General features: G+C 39.3%; 1 protein-coding gene across 1 annotated transcript in view; it reads left to right on the forward strand.

Moving 5' to 3' along the window:
* The first annotated feature begins 384 nt into the window (after positions 1-384).
* SLC35D1 (solute carrier family 35 member D1) overlaps positions 385-15,317 on the forward strand; it is a 54,802-nt gene continuing 39,869 nt past the window's right edge. Inside the window, exons 1-8 of the mRNA XM_082833879.1 lie at positions 385-754; positions 1,589-1,622; positions 1,720-1,806; positions 2,492-2,559; positions 4,075-4,146; positions 4,732-4,800; positions 6,910-7,012; positions 11,634-11,726. Of these exons, the coding sequence (XP_082690005.1) occupies positions 552-754; positions 1,589-1,622; positions 1,720-1,806; positions 2,492-2,559; positions 4,075-4,146; positions 4,732-4,800; positions 6,910-7,012; positions 11,634-11,726 (729 nt within the window). The 5' untranslated portion in view covers positions 385-551. The remainder of the gene's footprint in view (positions 755-1,588; positions 1,623-1,719; positions 1,807-2,491; positions 2,560-4,074; positions 4,147-4,731; positions 4,801-6,909; positions 7,013-11,633; positions 11,727-15,317) is intronic.

Consider the following 15,317-nt stretch of genomic DNA (forward strand, 5'->3'; position numbering starts at 1 on the left):
ACCTGTTACCGATTGCAGGAGGGTCTGTATTTTGGTTGCGGCAGTTATCTGGAAAATACGGCTCTCAGCCCCCCCAGCCGCCAGCCTCCGCATCCCAGGTACGCGGCCCCCGAGGCACCCGGCGCGGGCTTGCGCGCAGGCGCTAGCCGGTCGCTTCCTTCCGCGATTGTGCTGTGCTGCTAGGTATCCTGGTGTCCCCGAGTGGTTCCCCCTAAGCTACTTCTCCCTCTCTGTCCGGGACTCAGGGTCGCCACTGCCCCTTCTCCGGGCCCTCTCCAAGCCCTGCCCAGGCCGAGCCAGGCGCGGCCCCTACCCTCTGACCCCGCGTTGCACAATGCCCGATCAAAGTCCCGGGGCGTGTGAACCACAGCGTCCCTGCCCCTGGGCGGGGGTGGGCGGCGGCCGCGCGGGGAGCCGAGGCGGCGGCGGCAGCCGACCCAGTACACCGGCCGCGGTCCCGCGAGTCCCCACGAGCTGCCGCCTCAGACCCCAGCTCTAGTCGGCTCCGCCGCCCGCCGCTCCCCTCGCAGGCCGCCGCCGCCGCCGCCGCCATGGCGGAAGTTCATAGACGTCAGCAGGCCCGGGTTAAAGGAGAAGCCCCCGCGAAATCCTCCACACACAGACATGAGGAGGAGCTGGGGATGGCGTCGGCCGAAACGCTGACCGTGTTCCTGAAACTGCTGGCCGCTGGCTTTTACGGCGTGAGCTCCTTCCTCATCGTGGTGGTCAACAAGAGCGTGCTCACCAACTACAGGTAGGGCCGAGGCGGCGGCGACCCAGGCCGCGGAGAGGAGCGGGCGGCGGCGGCGGCTGGGCGCCGGCTCCCTGGACTTTGCCTGCAAAGTTGGAGCTGAACAAAGTTGGGCGGGAGCCGGGGAGGGAGGGAGGGCGGGCGGGCGGCTGATACGCGGCTGGAGCGGCGGAGCCGGCTTGCGCGCCGGCCTGGAGTGGGGTTCCCGCTCCCGGCGCCGAGCTCGGGACTGCCGGGTGAGCGTTCGGGGCCGCGTTCGGAAAGCGCCTGCCCTGCCCGCCGTGCAGCACCCTGGAAACCCTGCCCTTCGGAGAGATGGAGCGGAGTTGCTTCGTGACTTTTTTGACTCCTGTGCACGCCAGGCTGGGAGCCCGGAGAGGGATGCCCGGCCTTCCCCGCAGCCTGGGCTAGGTTCCGGGGCTTCAGGGTTCTCTGACTTCGCTGACAGCCTCTGGGGACCTACGCATCCTCAAGCCCATTTAAGATTGTGATGCTGCCACTGGGACCACAAAGGCAGAAGCTTTTTTTTTTTTTTAAATGTGTGAAACCGTTCAAGAGATGTATGTCTTCACTTCCAAGACAAGTCAGTTACAGGCAGCCGACTGAAATTGTAGAATCGGACAAGATGAGACAAGTGGCAGCCCGAGGCTACAAAATCAGCGGTGTTGCCTGACAACTGGCAGGGATTTTTCTCAGATTGTCATTTGGATGAGGGGTAGACGTTGGTGTGTTTTGTATCAAAATGCATTGTAAGGTTGCCGATGTGCAAATTGAATTCACCGAGCTCAGGTTTTTCTGACCCTGTGTTTTTTTTTGTTTTCTCTACCATTTTTGTAGATTTCCCTCCTCACTATGTGTTGGACTTGGCCAGGTTAGTTGGAATCTTCAGCATTACGTGGTTTGTGTCGTTAGAACTTCTGAATGTGTCTTTATATGTAGAACAGTGAATCTGTGTTCTCTGTTTACAGATGGTGGCCACAGTGGCAGTACTCTGGGTTGGAAAGGCACTCAGAGTAGTCAAGTTTCCTGACTTTGACAGAAATGTACCTCGAAAGGTAAAAAAGAAAAAAAAAAAGTAATACTTTATGTTCTGAAAAGAAGTCACTATATATATTTTTCATCAGTGCCTTACATATTTAAAAATTGCAGCCTTGAAATCACCCAATCTAGAGTAGGTATAATGCAGGCAAAGAATAAATATAGTAATATGTGTTTTTAAAAACTCCCACAGTCTCTTTAAAGTTAAGAAAAAATGCCCCTAGATCTTGTGTTCTGTTTTAATTATTGAACACTTGCTGGGATTACAGTCATTTTGCATTTTCTATGTCCGTCTAATCTGTGTATCCTGCATTCATTATTCTTTGGGTTTATTTTCTTATTCTTCCATCTGCCTCTGCCTGACTCCACCTGAGGATGAAATGCCTTTCCTTTTTCTGCTGACATCAGAACAATGGGCTCTACATTATCATATTGTAAAGAAAGATGTTGTTGTCCCATGTGCTTTGATCATACTCATATTTGTGTTTCTTTTTTCCCCTCCATTCTTTCTGCAGAGAGCTATTTATCCAGGAGTAATGTTGTTTGGGTGCTTCATGGGGGCCAAAATTGTGTGTGAGAACTAATCTTGTGTTTTAAGTAGAAAGAATTTGATCATATAAACAAAACTGTTTCTGTTTGAAAAGGACCTTGTTTTAGCTGCCTTTATTATTGAGTTTTGTTATCCCTTTTTAAATTTTCTAGACGTTTCCACTACCTCTACTATATTTTGGGAACCAAATCACGGGACTGTTCAGCACAAAGAAACTGAAGTATGGATAACTTTATTTTACTAGTGAGGTTAATATAATGTGTTCTTAAAATTGTACTTGAAAATGTCAAATGTTTAACACATTGTTACTGATCCTGGAAAAATGAAAGGACCAGAAACTTAATCTCTTAAGTTTGAAGAGAAAGAAGTTTTTTGTTTGTTTGGGGTTTTTTTTTCCCTTCACTTTGATGATAGAAGTCTTAAAATGTTATAAAATACTGTGATGGGAGATTTTCATTATTTTTACAGACCTATAATAGTGAAGGATATATGTTAGGCTTCTGAGATTTCAATTCATTAGTACAATTCATAAATAGTATATTTTAGGCAAATTCCACAAGTAAAATTAGATTGTGGATATGAGAACTTTTGTAGTTTTTCTTTTAACATGGGGTAGTTAAAATAGCATCAGATGGAACCCTGATACAAATATGATTAACATTTTACACATGGCCATATGATTTTAGAGGCAGCATTTTCACTTTTAGAAAGAAGCAGTAGCTCTCTACTCCATGACAACACTTATTATCCTCTAACTTCCCAATTCTTGGCTTTTCCACTTAAAGAGTGTATGTATCAGGTATATGTGATGTTAAAAGTATACACATAGGGAAACCATTTAACAGAAACCCATGGCTTCACCACTGTCACGTGAGCTAAACCTCTGGCTTAATGGGTGATTGTAAAACAGAATGGAGAGATCTCTGAGGGTAGAGACCAAGCTTTTTTCATTTCCTCAGACCCAAGAAACTTGACAGAATGACCACGATGGTATTTCTGGTTAAGGTTCCATGGAAGTCAGATTTATCATGGGTGGGGCATCCTTTTACATCTCATTACCCACTTGGAAAGAAATGCAGACCTGCTGCAAAGTGCTGCTTGTATATAGAGTTTGCTCTTTTTCATCCTTTGTCATCTATCCATCCATCCATCTTTTCACACCCTATCTTTGATTGCCAGTTAAGTATAAGGCACTTTGGGGTGAGATGAGATAGATTCAGAAATAATTATGTTGCAAGAGGCTGTATGTTTGATTAGTGCAAGCAGAATGCTCTAGGAATTTAGAGGAAGACGGGATTACTTCCACAAAAGGACAATCAAGGAATGTTTTATGGGGTAAGATTATCACCGACGTTATTTGAAAGTTAGGGGTAGGAAGGGAGGTCAGTCTAGAAAAGAAAGACGAGGTCTTAAAGACTAACATGATTACTGTTCAGGGTGTTTAACATAATAAGCAGGGTAAAATTAAAAGTGTCTGTTATCAGTCTTTGTTAATAGATGTATGTTTTCTACCATTTTATAATTAGTTTGGTGTTTTTCACTTCTGGTAGTTTTATAAAAGCAACCCTTTCAGGCTTTCAAATACTTTCTAGAGAGAAATAAGGATTTAATTTAGTCACAGATTAATCAGCATGGAATTTCCATAATGGAAGAAAGAGATTAGCATTATTTTAAAATACTAATTTTGGAGAATCAAATTTTATTTTACCTAAATATCTTTGTCTTTTTCCTGCAGCTTGCCAATGTTTACAGTTCTGAGAAGGTTCTCCATCCTGTTTACAATGTTTGCTGAAGGACTTTTACTCAAGTGAGTTAAATTTCTAATATATCTAGTCTTTAACCAAATTTAATCACCCTGAAAAGGTGCCCAGCATATGTAAGATATTACAATTATTTGTGTTGTTTCTACTTTATCTTTTGAGAAGTTTAAGCAGCTTTCTCCCTTTGCTGTAGGAGTTGATAGTTTATGGCTTCCTTATGGAAGCCTGTCTGAACATGAGGTATACTTTCAAGAATTCCTATACCTGCTGATGCCACTGGGTGAAGCTGGGTCAGAAGATCAGTATAGGCTTTAAATAGTGTTCATGTCTTGGCTACTTTTACTACAAATGTGTGTGACCATTTTCAACTTAAAGAAATCTGATTAGCAAAAATTCAAGCTCAATAATAATAATAACAAATGGTAAAAATAAGAAAAAATAAGTATACTTACTTATATAAGAAAGTAAGTTTTTGCTTCATCAGAGGGGTTCTTTTAAATATCCAGTTCCTTGGAATCATTTGTTTACAACTTTTTTAAAGAAAACATATATTTTTTGCCTATGTTGCAGAACGAGTCTTTGTAAATAACTAAAGCCACATGTATGTATTTTTTAATTATTTTATTTTGTAGGAAGACTTTTTCTTGGGGTATTAAGATGACTGTATTTGCAATGATTATTGGAGCCTTTGTAGCTGCCAGGTAAGATGGGGGCCTATATAAAACCTATGAGAGTACATTAGAATTTATCAATAATTATTGATAATAAATGATCAATTACCAATAAAGAGAATTTTTTTATAGGCTAAATAAGAATCATGTTTTTGAAAAGTAAAAGACTTTTAAAAGTTAAATCTTTTTGGCTGTATGAAGATTAAGGCTAGCAAAATCAGATTCTTGGGATTCTTAAAAGTTATATTCATTCTAAAAGTTCATGCATTCATTCAGAAGGTTAAATTAGAGTTTATTATGCTATCTTCTATTTATTAAGCATATACCTTGTGCCATACAGTATGTTTGGTATTTTTACACATATTATTTATGTATTTTTCACAACCACTCTGAAAGGTATGGGTATAATTTTCCTATTTATGTTGAGAAAACTAAAATCTAGGTTCAGTAGCTTGCTCAAGGTCACACAGCTAGTAAATGGCAGAGCTGGAATTTGAATCTGTGCCTGACTCCAGAGCCTGTGTGCTTTTATAAACCATGTGATGTTCTTTTCCTTTGCATGCTGCTAAAGAAAACAGTGTCTCAGAGAAAGCAAATGATAATAAATTATTTGCCTTATGGGAAATAAATAATAGAATTGCTTTATTGGGTTTCACATAAGGTATCACAAATGCCGTAACTTAGATATTCTATTAAAGCTTTTTTCCATTGTTCTTAAGTTTAAAGTGAATGGGGAAAATGTATACCCAAAGACTCAGAAAATTGAAATGATGAGTGGAAGCCTTCTACAACATTTTACTCTGCATGTGTGGGTTTGCTAATGCCGCAAATTCTGCCTGACATTGTATTTTCCATCTGGGAGTTCCAGTGTGCTTCTTGAATTGGCTCATTTACCTTCATCATATCCCTGTAGTATAGGTGGGGGGAAAGCACTATAAGTCAGTTCTACTCCACCCTAACTCTCGAAGTGAAATTTCATTCAAAAAAAAAAATAGAGTAGTTAGTTACTAGAATTTCATTATATAGCTGACTGCTTTTCCTTCTAGGTAACCTTCCTCCTTGGAGAAAAATTCTATACGAGCCTCCTACCTTTCTTTTTAAAGATGCCCTACTAATCTTTGAAGCATTTCATTGAAGCTGGTGCTATCTAAAACAGAGCAAAACAACAGGAGTTTCTCAGGGCTAACTCTGGCCTGCAAAAAGTTTCTGAGGCAGATTGCTATCTGGTAGAACCTTTTACTTGGGAAAAAAATTTGGAGGAAGAGAGTCTGGAGTTAGAGGGTTGTCAGGCTCCTTGGAAGAGGGGTGGGTCATTAGGTAGTTCTGCCTGAAATTGCAGTGGCATAGGGCTCCTCAGAAGTCTGTCCCATGTAGTAGTTTAGCTACAAATAGATAACACCTTTGCAGAATCACAGAATGCAGGGCCCTGTTTTAGCTAGGGTGCTAAAGTATGCTGAAGGCGTACTTAGATTTTCATTTATTCTGTTCAGTTTACTAAGGTCTTGTGCCTGGTGCTCTGCTAAATATCAGGAAACTTCAGTTTCCCTAATCCCACTAGTTACACCTAGTAGGCTCATTAGGCAATTATTTTAAGTATTTGAGTTCCCACTATGTGCTTAGACACTGATGTAGCCTGATCTCAGAACTAACCACCATCCACACTTCAGAAATTCCACCCAGTGGCCCAACCCCCTGTGCAAGACAGCCCTACCTTTTGTGTGAACCTTTGAAAAATGACTGTTAACAACTTCATTCTCCTTTTGTTTTCCTTATCTGTGAAATTGACCTCTGATGCCTTCTGCTTGCTTCAGATATATTGTAATGGTGAATTTGGTTGGTTCTTTCTTGTTGTCTGACTTTGAATTCAAAGCAGTGTGCTATTAACTGACGTGGTTGATTATTGCTAATGATTTTGTGTTTAAGTGTTAGTGCTTCTCATTTCTGAAGACCCCCTTACTGATTATGAAATTGCAAACTCTAACCAGGAACCAAGAAATACTAGTAGCTGATAAAATGCCTAATATTCACTTACCTAGATAAGCGTATGTTCTTAGAAGTATTGTAGTTCAGACCTATTTAACATTTAATGTATGTTCTTTAAATGTTAGTTGTTATTAAAGTGTTACTTATGTTTTGCAGCTCTGACTTGGCCTTCGATCTGGAAGGATATGTTTTTATTCTGATAAATGATGTCCTGACAGCAGCAAATGGTGCCTACGTAAAACAAAAATTAGATTCAAAAGTAGGTAGCAGTCTCACGCTTCTTTAAGAGATGTTTACTGTCGTTGGGAATGGTCATGTCAATTCATCAGGGGATAAAGTGGGGAATAAGGAAAAATACTTATGAAGGATGCGAAATGCCTGTACCTTGGTGCTCACGTAAGAAACTTTATTTTCTAATTAGCAGTTAGATTTTACTGTTGGCTTTTCTGAAAGGGACTGGGTGAATATTGACTTTGAGAGGGATACTGATGTAAGTAAGGAGTGTTCATTAGAGAAAAGTGTCATAAACGTTCATGGCTGTGTTCTAGAGGACTTGGTGAGGGACCTGGACAAGAAAGAAGTATCTGGAAGCTCTTGAGCAGATTTCAGAAGTGAGTTGGAACAAGAAGAAGAATGGACTTTGCATATTTGTCCTACAAATATATAGTAGTCCCTCAGTATCCGTGGGGGATTGGTTCTAGGAGCCCCCGAGGTTAACAACATCCTCGGATGCTCAAGTCCCTTATATAAATGGAGCAGTATTTACATGTAACCTATGCACATCCTCCCATATACTTTAAGTCATTTCTAGATTACTTATAATACCTAATACAATATAAATGCTATGTAAATAGTTGTAAATACAATGTAAATGCTGTGTAAACAGTTGCTTGTGTGGCAAATTCAAGATTTGCTTTTTGGAACTTTCTGGAATTTTTACTTTTTTTTCCGAATATTTTCCATCCACTGTTGGTTGAATCCTCAGATGCAGATATGGATATGGAGGGCCAACTGTAATGGGAAACTTAGGCAGTATTAGAATCTCTCTCTTGCAGGGGCAGCACCGAGTTTCCTGGCCTAGATCTCATACACATGAACTTCATATACCCCGCTCTTTTCCTTCAACTGCAGCATGCACATGAAGGCTTTAAAGATATTTTTATTTGTCTAACGTATATGTTGAATATAAACACAGCAAATTTTATTTTGAGATCAAGCCAGACCATCAGAAAGCTGAGCATTCAAGCCATATTTTACTACATTATGGTATAAGATTGCATTATTGTAAGGAGAAGCTACATGGAACTCAGCTTTATGTATCCTAGGGTTATTGAAGGAGTTGTCCTTTCTATCATAATGGATCCTATATGAAGACCCACATGAGATCGTTATCATAGATACCGTCATAGTTTTTTCCTAAGCAGCTGGTGTATTTTTATCTAGTACTTAAGTCTTATAACTTGACCATAGCTTTATCTTATTTTCCTACCCCTGTGTTCTCATCAGTCAGATGACCATATCCGCTTAGTTTTTAGTTGGCTCTATTATATGTACAGTATTTCTGAAACTACTTCAGGTCCTTTTTTGGGGTTCAGATCATAAATACAAATGCCCTACCTGCTTGATAGTAGTATTAGTATAGAGTTTGTATCATCTTGGCTGGTGGCTTTGCCTTCTTCAGAAAGGACTGTAGAATATATGGCCATCCCAGTAGTTTTCATTATTTTGAATAATCTAGAATGTTTATTTTGAATAACCTGGAAGAACTAGGGGCAGTATAGATCTAGTTTCAGCAAATTTTCTTTGAATATACCCTTTATGTCTTGTTCTCCATTTATTTGCCTTGAAGACTGTATGATGATTGCATTTTAATGGAAGCTACTATTAAAAAATTTAATCTTTGTGCAATAGCTAGAGAAAAGGGAACAGTTAGAGATTTAGTTTTACTCTCGTTTTTTGCTGCTTTGGAAATATGTAGTAATAATAACATTTCATTTCTCCAGTAGCCTCAGCTGTCTAAAACAGTACTGTCGAGTACAGTTCTATGATGATGGAAATCTGTTATCTCTGCGGACCATTAATGGTAGCCACTAGCCACACGTAGCTGTTGAACACTTGATAAGTGACGGCACAACTGAGGAACTGAACTGGTAGTTTAATGTAATTATAATTCAGTTGAAATAGCTGTGTTTGGCCAGTGGTTACTATATTGTATAGCACAATCTAGAGTACATCCTAGAACCTAGGAAAAATAGCAAAGAGGGTTTCTGAGTATTTTATTCCCAGGGGAGCCTTTTAGTTCCTCACTCAGAAATGACTTATGGCTTACTTGTATTAGAACTTTTAAGCATATTGATCTGCTTTTCACAGTTCATGGATTAGGAGCAACAATCCTATCTGGAGGCAGAGGCTTATAAGCAATATAAAAGCTCAGCTAATAACAAGAGAAACAGGAAAACTATGAAAGTCAGATGGAACTACTCAAAGATGGACAACACCATATAAAAACACAATACAGTAATGCATGTTAATGATGATGCCCTAAATTAAATTGTAGTCAACGTACTCTGTTTAAGAACAGGGGAAAAGATATTTAAAACAGTTAATAAGTGAAAAGAAAAACAACAGTTTGGCATTTATCAGCTGTCTAGATGGTGTATGTGTGTGTGTGTGTGTGTGTGTAGGCATCCTCTACTTCCTGGATAAGACTCATGACTCTTGCTGTTGGGGCACCTGATGTTAAAGGTTGTTTTGTCCTACTGTGGCTTTTTTCTTGCTGCCTTAGAAATCAGGCACACCTTTTCATTGATGCTGTGGTGGCTATAAGCAATCAGTTATTTGGTTTATCCAGCAGGCAGTAGGGCCACAATGAGATGCTTTTAATCAGGAGTTTTATTACCTATCATTTCAGAACTGCTTATAATCGTGGTCCTTTGAGCATGAATCACATGACATAAAGACTTAGTGCTGCATTTCAGACCTGAATGCAGCTACTGAATTTAAAACATTTTTAACTCAAAAGAAATCACAGAAATAACATGTATTTATAATAGAATTAGTAGAAAACATAGATAAGCAAGAGGAAGAAAATATAAATCTTTCTTAATTCCACCATTGAGTGAGAAGCACTGTTTTGGTAGATACCCTTTTGTAAGAATGTGTGTTTGTGTGTATGTGTGCATGTATACACTTAACTATGAGAAAAACTTAAAAGAGTGATGAAATATAATGTTTTCTAACCTGTATTTTTCATTTAGTACTGTTTCATGAACACTTTCGTCATCAATCAGTATTAAACATTTTTAGTGGCTGCATAATATTTCATTGTATGGTTGTATCATAGTCTAATCAACTAGTTTTCTATTGTTGGGTATTTGTTTCCAGTTTTTCAAAGCTTCTTTTGATATAGCACAGGGAACTCTGCTCAGTATTCTGTAATAACCTAAATAGATACATAACAAAGATTAGATACATGTATATGTATAACTGAATCACTTTGCTGTACACCTGAAACTAACACAACATTGTTAATCAACTCTACTCCAATATAAAATAAAAATCAAAAAAAAATTATCACTGAAAAAAAACCCTGCTTTTGAGAAGGTAGTTTGACTTTTCATATCACTTGGTGATCTTTCAGTCACAGAAGTTAGGCAGATATTATGCCCTTATCCTCACTATTCCTTTACCCCCCCTTTACCCTCCAAACTCAGGCCTACTTTTTTAGGTGACTGCTTCCTGCTGAATGTCCCAGAATTCTGTGAATCAAAGGTGGACCCACAGTTCTCATAGACTCCCTGTGTTTGAAGATGTGTGTGGTCTTTTGTTGCTCCCCAGTAGCTGAGGGCACAACTAGTCATACCATGTTTTGGGAATTGTAGGGTAATCTTTTTTTTTAATGTTTATTTTATTTATTTATTTTTGGCTGTGTCGGGTCTTAGTTGTGACACGCGGGATCTTTTGTTGTGGTGCTCAGGCTCTTTGTTGCGGTGCGCGGGCTTCTCTCTAGTTGTGGCGTGTGGTCTTCAGAGCGCACAGTCTCAATAGTCGTGACACATGGGCGCTCTAGTTGTGGTGTGCAGGCTCCAGAGCATGTGGGCTCTGTAGTTGCAGCACGTGAGCTCTCTAGTTGTGGCGCACAGGCTCAGTAGTTGTGGTGTGAGGGCTTAGCTGCCCCACGGCATGTGGGATCCCAGTTCTCCGACCGGGGATCGAACCCACATCCCCTGCATTGGAAGGTGAATTCTTAACCACTGGACCACCAGGGAAGTCCCTGTAGGGTAATCTTAATCTTCTTTCTTTCTTTTTTCTTTTCTTTTCTTTTTTTTCCTTTTTCTTTTCCTTTTTCTTTTTCTTTTCTTTCTTCTTAATCTTCATTGTACTTCCCGTATACATTTTCAGAAATACTTCACTGGGAAGTTATGTCTGTCTGTGTTGGTCTAGGTGTGAGTCTTTGTGTCTGTTAAATTGCACTCTGTTATAGTTCTGAAAAGCCGGAGACTAACTTGGTGACTTTTATTCTGTTCTGGAAAGGGAAGGGCTCCAAGGACGTGTTTCGGTAGAGATGTATGTTTGTGTTCAAAATAACTTCTTTTCTCCATGCTGTTTTGAGGCGGCGAGTTGATGTCATTTTTATTTCTCTGATCTTAAGCACTCAAGGAATTTATTTCAAATAAACTTGAAATCTTGTAAGTTTGCATTTTTTTTTGTTTTTGGAAAGCTTAGGTCATTAATGTTTGCAAGACTTCTGACTTGACTAATTTGCTGTGTATGTTGTGGGGGAGGGGTGCATGTTTGTAATGGGGGGTGGCACTCTGTACAGGGTTGTCTTTCTCTGTCTACCGGAACCAAATGAAACACGTAATTTTTTATTCTCCTAGGAGCTGGGAAAATATGGTCTGCTCTATTACAATGCACTGTTCATGATTCTGCCCACCCTAGCCATTGCATATTTTACGGGAGATGCGCAAAAGGTAGGACTTTCTAATTATGGCTTCATGGTGTATGTTTTTGAATTTTATTTTAATTTGTATTACCAAGAGATAGACAGTTGGGTTGTTAAAAAGTAATGTTCTTAGTAAGTGACCAAAGACTGAGAATTTACCTTTTAGCTTGCTAATGTCATGCTAACCTTTTTGGATAGTACTAAAATAGCTTAAAATAGCTCTGGCTGTCGACATAAAAATAGTGCATGCCAACTAGTGTCCTTCTCTTACGTGCCAGGAGGATAGAGGAAGGGAATTTTTACATTTCTACTAAACTACAAAATAGGAATAGTAGCAAACTATCCTTGAGAAACAAAAAATCCAGAAGGAGTAGAATTCTTCAAACCTAACAAAACGCTTGTTATCTCTAGAAGCTCTCAGTTTTGGTGTACAATTGTCAACCTGGCTTAAATCCCAAGCTGTTTTTTCCCCTCAGGAGATATTTAGCAGTGTGGTGACTTAACCATATAAATAGCAACGAATATAATAGTTTACTCATTTTCTGCAAATGTTTAGCTAAATAAATCCAGAATAAAGTAGCAGACTAAATCCAGACGAGAATTTTTCTCTGAAACACATATTCATAGCATAAAAATTGGTAACATTTTGTTAGAATTCACAGAATTTTGCAAACTTAATGGAAATCTAGAATTCTGCCAAGGATTTCAGTACCAAGATTCCTCCTAATGATTCCCCTGGCTAGTAGTTTCTTCAGAATAAATGTATTGATTGTTTATTATAATGACAGCGACAAGTTCCCCAAATCAGTGGGGACCAAAATAAAGAAGAGGTTTTTAGAAGTAGTTAGACTGTTAAAAATTGTTCTTGAATCAGAGGTAGGAGAAGACTGACTGCTTATAAAGCTGTTTTGTTTTTTTCATCAAGAACTCTTTCTTTTAAAACTGGCAAAGAACATATGTAAATGTTTTAATGAACTGTGACCTGGCTATCAGCAGGCCTAGAAATGACTCCAAAGCAGGAAACTACTGTAGAGGTGTTGCTCTAAAAATAAAGATGTTGAATGAGTTTTTTGTGGCTGTGCAAAAAGTGGGAAGAGAAACTAACATTTATTGAGTCCCTATTATGTGCTAGTCACTTTTTATATACAATGTAATATAGTCCCCACAACAGCTGTAGGAAGTTTGAATTAACCCTATTTTACCAAGGTGGAAATAGAGGTTCAGAGAGACTGAATAACTTGCCCAGCATCAGCCTGTCAGCAGGTAGTAGAGTCAGGATTTAAACCCAAGCCTGACTGCAGAGGCCATGGTCTTTGCAGTGTTCTGCCTCCTCTAGCTGACTCTGGCAGAAGCACCCTTCACTCTTTAGTTTTGGGGTAAGAATGTAATGTAAAATAACCAGGTACCCCATGGCAGCACAGATGATTCCAAATCTTGAGGCCAATCTGTACATGAGAAAGTTGGAAGAATTAATGTGATTAGGTATTCTACAGACTCGGCAAAAATGGAATTTTCATTAATTTGAAACTTTGACTAGTAGCTTGTAGCTACTTGAAAACATTGACTGAAGGAGATATTTCTTCATTCCAGAGTGATGATCGTTTAACTAGAAGTTATCTGCCAGGTTGTAGCAAAATTCATGCGTATTTTGAAGTTCACTAACACACTTTCAATTTTAAATGCTTCGATATAATTACAGGTGTTTACCCATAGTGGAAAAAATGACTTTGCCACCTATATTGGGATGAGATTTAGATTTTACTCTTTTATTCTTCTTTTCTTCTTTTTTTAAGCAGGGGAGTGGAATTTGAGTAATCTTTTTGTTTCTTCCAATGAAAATGCCAAGCAAAGGTCAAGAAAGGTTTATTTTGAAAGAACAGTGTTTTTTAAGAATGACTGAATTTATCTAAATGCTTTCAAGTTGGGATGATAAACTAATTATGGAGGCTAAACTCATTGCTTTGGATCAACCCCATCAGTGTTTTGGGTTTTACATAAATGTTTGTTCATCCTTATTCTTAATTAATATGATTCTTATAAAATATTTATTGGGGTACAGATGGACCTACTGGCTGGCAGGCTTACAATCTCATGCTCTTTTTCTTAACATTCTCTCCTTGACATACTCTCCCTCTAACATTCTCGAATAGTTACTAAGTGCTATTGTGTGTCTCACAGTGCTAAGCTCAGGTGATAAGAAAGAAGGATGAATTAGGTGGTATTCTTGCCTTTGAGAACCATTTAGTTGTCTTGGGGAGCAGACCTGTCAACATCAGAGTCGTAATTGTTACCAGTTCTATGGGAAAGGTGTTGGGGTCATTGTGGGTTGGAAAATGGAGGTGGGTCAATTCCATCTCCTTGTTGGAGAGGGAATGCCTATCTCATGGAGCTTTGCCTATAGAATGAAAATACAAATGATATGAATAATCAGTATTGTTTGGTAGGTTATGAATTAAATTTGGAACTTAGGAACTCCAAGAATTCTGAGTTTGATTCTGTTCCTAAATTCCTTGTGTGCTTACTACAATTTTATTTTAAGTTCATTTCAGATTCAGTCAATTCAGTATTACTGAGCATCTTCCTTGTGGTAAGAAAGCCCTGTGCTAAGTTCTTTGGGGAATATACGAGAAATACAACATAGTCCTTGCCACACAAGAAAGACATTTGACATGCTACAGAGATGGTGTAAGATCCAGCACCAAAGTGCATGCCCGTCAGTCAGTCAGTACTATAAGTATTCAGGTTAGGAAGAAACTGGTGTGGGTTAAATATCAAGCTTGGATTTTTAGAGGAGATAGGGCTTGGTTTTCTTACCCACCAACTGCAACAAGTAATGCTAACCTGTTCTGGGGGTTGTTGTTAGAGATATAACTTACAGAAGTGGTTGAATGGTTTGCTTTTATTAATCAGCACAGAAGCAGTGGGTGGAAGCCATAGATGCCCTAGCGCATCCTAGAGGCTCATAGTATCCTACAAGAGGTTGCAGTTGATTTCTTCCACTGGAAGGTTCAGTTTCATAGTAGTCAGTGGGTTGGTGTCTGAAGTTCTGGCAAAAAGGGTTCACATTACAGAGTGGAATATGTGGCAGGATTTCAGGTAAGTGTTTTCTAGTAAGTCAGGTTCATATTCAGTGTGTCTTTTAGGCTTGGGTTTTCCCTTCAAAATATGTGTACATATAAGTGGACAAACATTCATGTATGTGCATGTATTTTTTTAAAGAGTGGACACTTTTTTGACGTGACAGTTTATCTTTTTTTTTTTTAATTTTTATTTATTTGGTTGTGTTGGGTCTTAGTTGCAGCAGGCGGGCTCCTTAGTTGTGGCATGCAAACTCTTAGTTGCAGCATGCATGTGAGATCTAGTTCCCAGACCAGGGATTGAACCCGGGTCCCCTGCGTCGGTAGTGCAGAGTCTTAACCGCTGTGTGCCACCAGGGAAGTCCCAACAGTTTATCTTTAAATAAAGCTGTTCCCATGTTAACAATTTCAGTCTACTTCTGACCTTCAAGTAATACTTCACCTATAGGGTATGATGCCTTGCACGATGCCTGATAAGATGCTTCCACATTAATCATTTTCCCTAATCCTCATTGTGTACCTGTGTGGTAGGTCGTTATCTG

The sequence above is a fragment of the Leucopleurus acutus genome (genome assembly GCF_964270905.1).
Source record: "Leucopleurus acutus genome assembly, chromosome: 2".
In the NCBI taxonomy this organism is placed as follows: domain Eukaryota; kingdom Metazoa; phylum Chordata; class Mammalia; order Artiodactyla; family Delphinidae; genus Leucopleurus; species Leucopleurus acutus.